General features: G+C 47.5%; 1 protein-coding gene across 1 annotated transcript; it reads left to right on the top strand.

The window, feature by feature from the left end:
• Positions 1–2,450: 2,450 nt before the first annotated feature.
• On the top strand, positions 2,451–5,419 carry APOL6 (apolipoprotein L6). The gene is made up of 2 exons (XM_008057785.1): positions 2,451–2,512; positions 4,591–5,419. Exons 1-2 carry the CDS (start codon positions 2,451–2,453, stop codon positions 5,417–5,419), a joined length of 891 nt encoding a protein of 296 aa, XP_008055976.1.
• The last annotated feature ends 541 nt before the right edge of the window (positions 5,420–5,960 follow it).

Genomic DNA, 5,960 nt, shown 5'->3' with positions numbered 1-5,960 from the left:
CAACACAGATGTCAGAATGTATTGAACTGAGTACTTCATTGCATGCATGTATTGTATGTAGGCTACACCTCAATATATAACATACGATAATTTGCAAATATACTATAAGAGGGGACCCCAAATAAACTGGAATTATTTTTTGGGGTGGGGGCCCCTTGTACAGGCCTCCCCCGCTAGGTAAGTGTTCTAGGAACCCGTCAGCCTCAGTGGACCCGCCAGCACTGTTGTGAGAGGCTGTGTTCGGCTTCAGTGAATTTTTTTTTTTTTTTAGGTACAATTGGCAAATATATTTATTTTTATTATTGTTATTAAAGTTTTCTCCAATGCATTTCTTTTTTTTTTTTTTTTTGAGTTGGAGTCTCACTCTGTCGCCCAGACTGAAGTGCAGTGGCCGCTCCCGGCCACCGCAGCCTCGACCTGCTGGGCTCCGGCGATCCTTCCGCCTCAGCCTTCCGAGTAGCCGGAATTACAGGCGCGTGCTACCACGCCCGGCTGATTTTTTGATTTATTGTAGAGATGAGGTCTCGCTGCCCAGGCGGGTCTTGAACCCGCGGGCTCAGGCAATCCACTCACCTCAGCCTCCCAAAGGCGCAGGATTACAGGCTGAGCCACCGAGCCCGGCTTTCCATGCATTTCAGAAGCATTTTATTTGATTCCACTACTGGCCATGGTTTGGGTCCTGAAACAGATCCATTAGGAGGAGTCAAGATTTCAACCTTCTCTGGTGAATTAGCACACATCACCATTGCTTGAGATAATACTCCTTTCATCTTTGCAGGTTTCAAGTTACAAAGTAAAACCACCATCCGATTTTGCATCTGTTCAAGAGGAACATGATACACTAGGTCACTGACAACTGTTCTTGGGGTATTTCTCCGACATCTACTTCTTCTACGTATAAAATAAAGAATCTGCATCAGGATGTTTTCTGGCAGTTACGACGCAACCAATTCTAAGATCCATACAGGAGACATCTATTGGCTTAGAGTCACCACTTCCTGCTATTGACTGTTGTTTTTTCTCCTTCTTCTCACCTTTCTTTTCAATTTTATCTTTTGCCTTTGTTTCTTCTCCTGTTCCTCCTTGTATCTGTTTTTTGACACCAGAAGATACAGTTGTTATTGGCGTAGAGGTACCATATTTTCAGAAGGCACAGAATTATCTTGCAGAGGAGCACCAGAAGGAAATGGTATTTGTTTCACTCCATTTTTAATTTCTGCCTGAGTTAGCTCTTGTTTCAGTTCCTCAATTTCTTTCTTCAGTTTCACATTTTCAACTCGAAGTTTCTTCTCTTCTCTCAAAGCTGCCTGCAAAATTGCTTTCTCCTTAAGAAGAGCAACTTGCTGCTTAAGAAATTCAGTGATTTGATCTGCCTCTGCACTCTTCCGTTCCAGTCTCTTCAGAACGGCATCATTATTTGCCATTTTTGCCAAGAAACAGCAGAAAATCACAAAGCGGCGGACAGATATTCGGAGGCAGTCTTGGACCAGAGCAGGGGACGGCCTCTTGCACACGATAGCAGCGAGAAGGTGAATTTTTTTTTTAAAGATTTATTTCAGGTGTTTGCCCATTTCATGATGGGTGATTTATGGGCACACCTGCCCACACCATGCTGAGTGTCCAGCAGGTTTGGACCCAAAATGTCGTGACTCCCATGCCCACCCTCCTTACGCACCTGGTCTCTCCCCAAGTGACTTTTTTTTTGTTTTTTTTGCTGGTACTGAACAAGGTTAGTCGGTAGCACTACAAAATGTATGTTTTTTGTTTTGTTTTGTTTTGTTGAGTTGGAGTCTCACTCTGTCACCCAGACTGGAGTGCCGTGGCTGCTCCCAGCCACCGCAGCCTCCACCTGCTGGGCTCCGGCGATCCTTCCACCTCAGCCTTCCAAGTAGCCGGAATTACAGGCATGTGCTACCATGCCCAGCTGATTTTTTTTTTATTTATTGTAGAGATGAGGTCTCGCTGCCCAGGTGGGTCTCGAACCCACGGGCTCAGGCAATCCACTCGCCTCAACCTCCCAAAGGCACGGGATTACAGGCTGAGCCACCGAGCCCGGCTCCCAAGGGACTTTTTTTGTTTCCCCAAATGGAAAAACTTCTCCAAGGGAAACATTTGACCGGTGCGGAAGAGGTGACACCAAAGTGGCAGAAACACTAACGGGCACCAAAACTGATGAGTTCAAATATTGCTTTGAGCAGTGGAAAAAAGTCTCAAGAGGTATTGCATCAAATGGAGAGTACTTCGAAGCTGACTAAAGTTTAAACATGTAAGAATAAGTACACCACTTTTGTAAGTAAATTCCTATCTTTTGGATCCCCTCGTATAAGTGTTTTATTATTATTTTGATTCCACATAATCTAAAATCCCTCTACACTTGAATTTCATGCGATCTCATGATATGTGCAGTAACCTTGTTTTCCACACCAGAAAATCCTTTGACTTCCGGGGACATGGATTTGCAGCTGGAACACCAGACATCGCCAGAACACGACACCGATGTTGGTCTGCAAAGGTAATCCGAAGAGGACAAGGGAAAGGCTGACTCTCTGTTGGAACGCCACAGGTGTCCTCAAGATGGTGCACTGACAACATTAGCTGAGAAATGGGACCCGTCTTCCCACGGGTCTCCGTTATGCACAAGGACATTTGTTCTCCTAGGAAAGAAAACGTTCCACGGAGTGAAATTAAGTATTTTGGAGGGCAAGTCAAGATTTAGTCGGGTGCCTGGCATTGAGCAACAGGACTCAAAGGACAGAAGTTGCCCTTTGGGCCTCACTTCTGTGGGTCCCGTGAAGGTGGGAACTCGGTTTATTCAGCTTATGTACCACCAAGGAGGCCCTTCAGTGTTAAGTTCATGAACATCAGCCCAATTATCCGTTAATCAGCAGATGTCGCACTGCCAGCCTCCAGCACAGTGTGGGCAGAAAAGATTTGCTCGCTAAGTGAATGAGGCGAACTGTATGCACAGTAGCATCTCATGGAACGAGATTGCTGTCTTACCTGCTGTCAGTAGACATTGCCGGCTGATACAGGATGCACCAGGGCAGAGAGGTCTATACTATACTAGACATACTATGTATACCATGCATACAGTGAGGTGTTCAGCTTAACTAAGAAACACATATAGCCAAGCTCCCATCTGCCATCAACCATGCTAAAAACAATACTTTGTAGTTAATGCACAGCAGTGTTGATGAAATTTGCAGCAGCATAGCTGTTCGCTGTCACTCTTTGTCCAACCTGCCTTGAGGAAACTCAGAGATCAGGGTGGGCTAGACCGTGACATCTGCAAAGTCTGGGCTGCCTCAGCAGGGCTCCCCGTCATCCGCCCCTTCCCCACTGCAAGCTCCTGGCAACCGTCTCCTCTGTTAACTGATTTATATCTGCTCATTAATGGATAATTGAGCCTATCTGTATTAATTCATTACAAGGAAGGGTTTCCTTGGTGGTATATTGGGTTTCTAGTCTTTTCCATTGGGGAATTGTATGCATGTGCGTGTGGAGAGAGATTTACTGAAAGATAAATATGTTTGCATATGTATATGTACTTCAGTGAGGAAGTCCTGACGTGACTGACAGGTGAGCAGAAGCACAGAAATCATGGAGGGTCTGGGGGCTCTGAGCCCACTCAAAGCTCTGCTTCACTGAACACATTCCTTGGGAGCATCCTTGTTCCTCTTTGGGGTTCAGGTCCCTCCAGTGAAAAGTAAACAAAGTGGTGCAGATCCTCTCCAGTGCTTCTTCCGCTCAGGTCTTCTCCTTTGGGCCAGGGCATCTGTGTCACCTCAGGCCTCCTCGGCTGGCCCTGAAAGACACGCACAAGTGGCACTTGGCACAAGATGGTGCCCTTGGAGGAGGCTTTGTTCTCACCCTGATACTCTCCCAGGAGGCTAAACTGAACTGGGCTGGTGAGGATCTCTTCATTCTCTTTCCTGTGATGCGTTGGAGTCAGAGGGGCCTAGTCTTCCCTTCTTCCTGAAGGGCCAAGCCCATCTGCTTGAGGGGTCAGGTAGAGCTGGCCAAGAGCAAGGAAAATGTTTGGAACATTAACCATAATTTTTCTGGACTCTCTCAATGTGCAACTCCTGAAGGAACACCCATGGTAGCCAGATTCAAGGTCGTGGAATGGAGGATGCATTACCTACTTATTACAGCCTCCCTCCTCCCTCTGACTCACTTTTACAGGCTCCTCCTTCTCTTCCCTTTCCCCCATTTCTCCCTCTGCTGGCCCCACATCCCTTGTCCGGAGGAAGAGCTTAGCATTTCCCCACCACCCCTCCTCCACAGCAGGGTTATGGTTTCTCGGAGCAAAGCTGAAAACATCCCCCAGGACCTATCCACCTTCCCTAGCTCCTTGGCCAAGGCTCAGGCTTCTGTCCCTCCAAATGCCCTTCTTACGTGTTTCTTGTCTTCCTGGAACCAGTTGCTTTCAGTGAAGGTTGAATCGCTTGACAATGCTTTGAGACTTTTCAGGGAGAGAACTCCAAGCTGAGAGTGGCAAGCACAACCAGAAGCCACACAGGCTTGACAAAGAGTTGGGTTTTCCCATCTGCGAAGCTGAATAGAAATCTTTATTTCACTTCTCCACAGCGGTGAAGATGACGATCCTCTGTATGAAGATGAGGAGCTCCAAGATGGAGACCTATCCGCTGAAGAAATAAGATTTTTGGGAGAGTTTCCCAGACTGAAACATGATATAGAAGAGACCATTGGAAAGCTTCATGCGCTCGCAGATGATAGTGACAACAGCCACAAGACATTCACCAAGACCAAAATGGTGGTCTCCTCCATGTCCGTTGTCTCTGAAGTTGCGGCCATTCTGGGTTTAGTCCTGGCTCCAACAACAGGAGGAGGAAGCCTGCTGTTCTCCGTCGCTAGTCATGGTTTGGGGACAGCAGCTGGTGTCGCCAGCATTGTGAATGGCATGTGGAATCGCTCTCGCAATAAAAAAGCCCAAGTGCAGGCTTCTGAACTTGTGCCCACCCAGGATCAAGAGGACGGGGAAGCCGAGACTATCATAGATTCCGGTACGCTTGTCTATAAAGTTGGAACAGCTGTCAAGAATATCAAGAGGGACATCCGTGCCTTAAAGACAGCCAAAAACTCCCCGCGCTTGGTTAATGCTGCCAAGCGTCTCCAGACCACTGGTCGAGTCTCAGCCCGAACCAGCAAGCAGGTGCAAAAGGCCTTTGGGGGGACAACACTGGCAATGACAAAACATACTCGTATGCTGGGAGGTACGATGGCTGTCTTGTCCCTTGGCAGTGACTTGGCTGCTCTCTCCAATGACTGGAAGCAACTGAAGGAGGGGACAAGGACCGAGTTTGCAGAATACCTGAGAGCCCATGCTGGGAGACTGGAAAGGAAACTGACAGAACTCACTCAGCAGTATGAGAGCCTGCAGCAGGTGAGGTCATGATTTCCTTCTTTGGAAAGGGCCAGAGGGGAGGTAGAGACTTTAACCGGGGCCTGTGGAACCAAGATTAACTGGAAGGGGTTAAGGAAGTAAGAGAGAGAGAGAGAGAGAGAGTGTGTGTGTGTGTGTGTGTGTGTGTACTCACGCGTGCACGCATGCATATGGGTGTATGAAGTTTGCATAGATGTTCCTCAGGACATGAACATACGGTGACTCTGGAAGTTCAAATAGCATCAAGTACACCTTAGAGATGAGGGTGCTTATCTTGGACACACCTGGTCATGGCTCTGTTTCTCCCTTGACACTCCTTAAGACCCACAAGGTAGGGGAAAAGGTCTTCCTAGTTTTAAAGAAGAGGGCATGGAGGCACAGGGAGTATTATCAACTGAATTGTGTCCCCTGCCCCAAATTCCTATCTCGAAGTCCTAAACCCCGGTGTGGCTATATTTGGACATGGGGCCTTTGGGAGGTAATTAGGGTTGAATGAAGATGTAGGGGTGGGGTCCTAATCTGATGGGATCGATCTCCTTATAAGAGGAGGAAG

Source organism: Carlito syrichta, unplaced genomic scaffold (assembly GCF_000164805.1).
Source record: "Carlito syrichta isolate Samal-C Ts95f unplaced genomic scaffold, Tarsius_syrichta-2.0.1 Scaffold303123, whole genome shotgun sequence".
Taxonomy (NCBI): Eukaryota; Metazoa; Chordata; class Mammalia; order Primates; family Tarsiidae; genus Carlito; species Carlito syrichta.
This window is presented reverse-complemented; position numbering and strand designations above follow the sequence as displayed.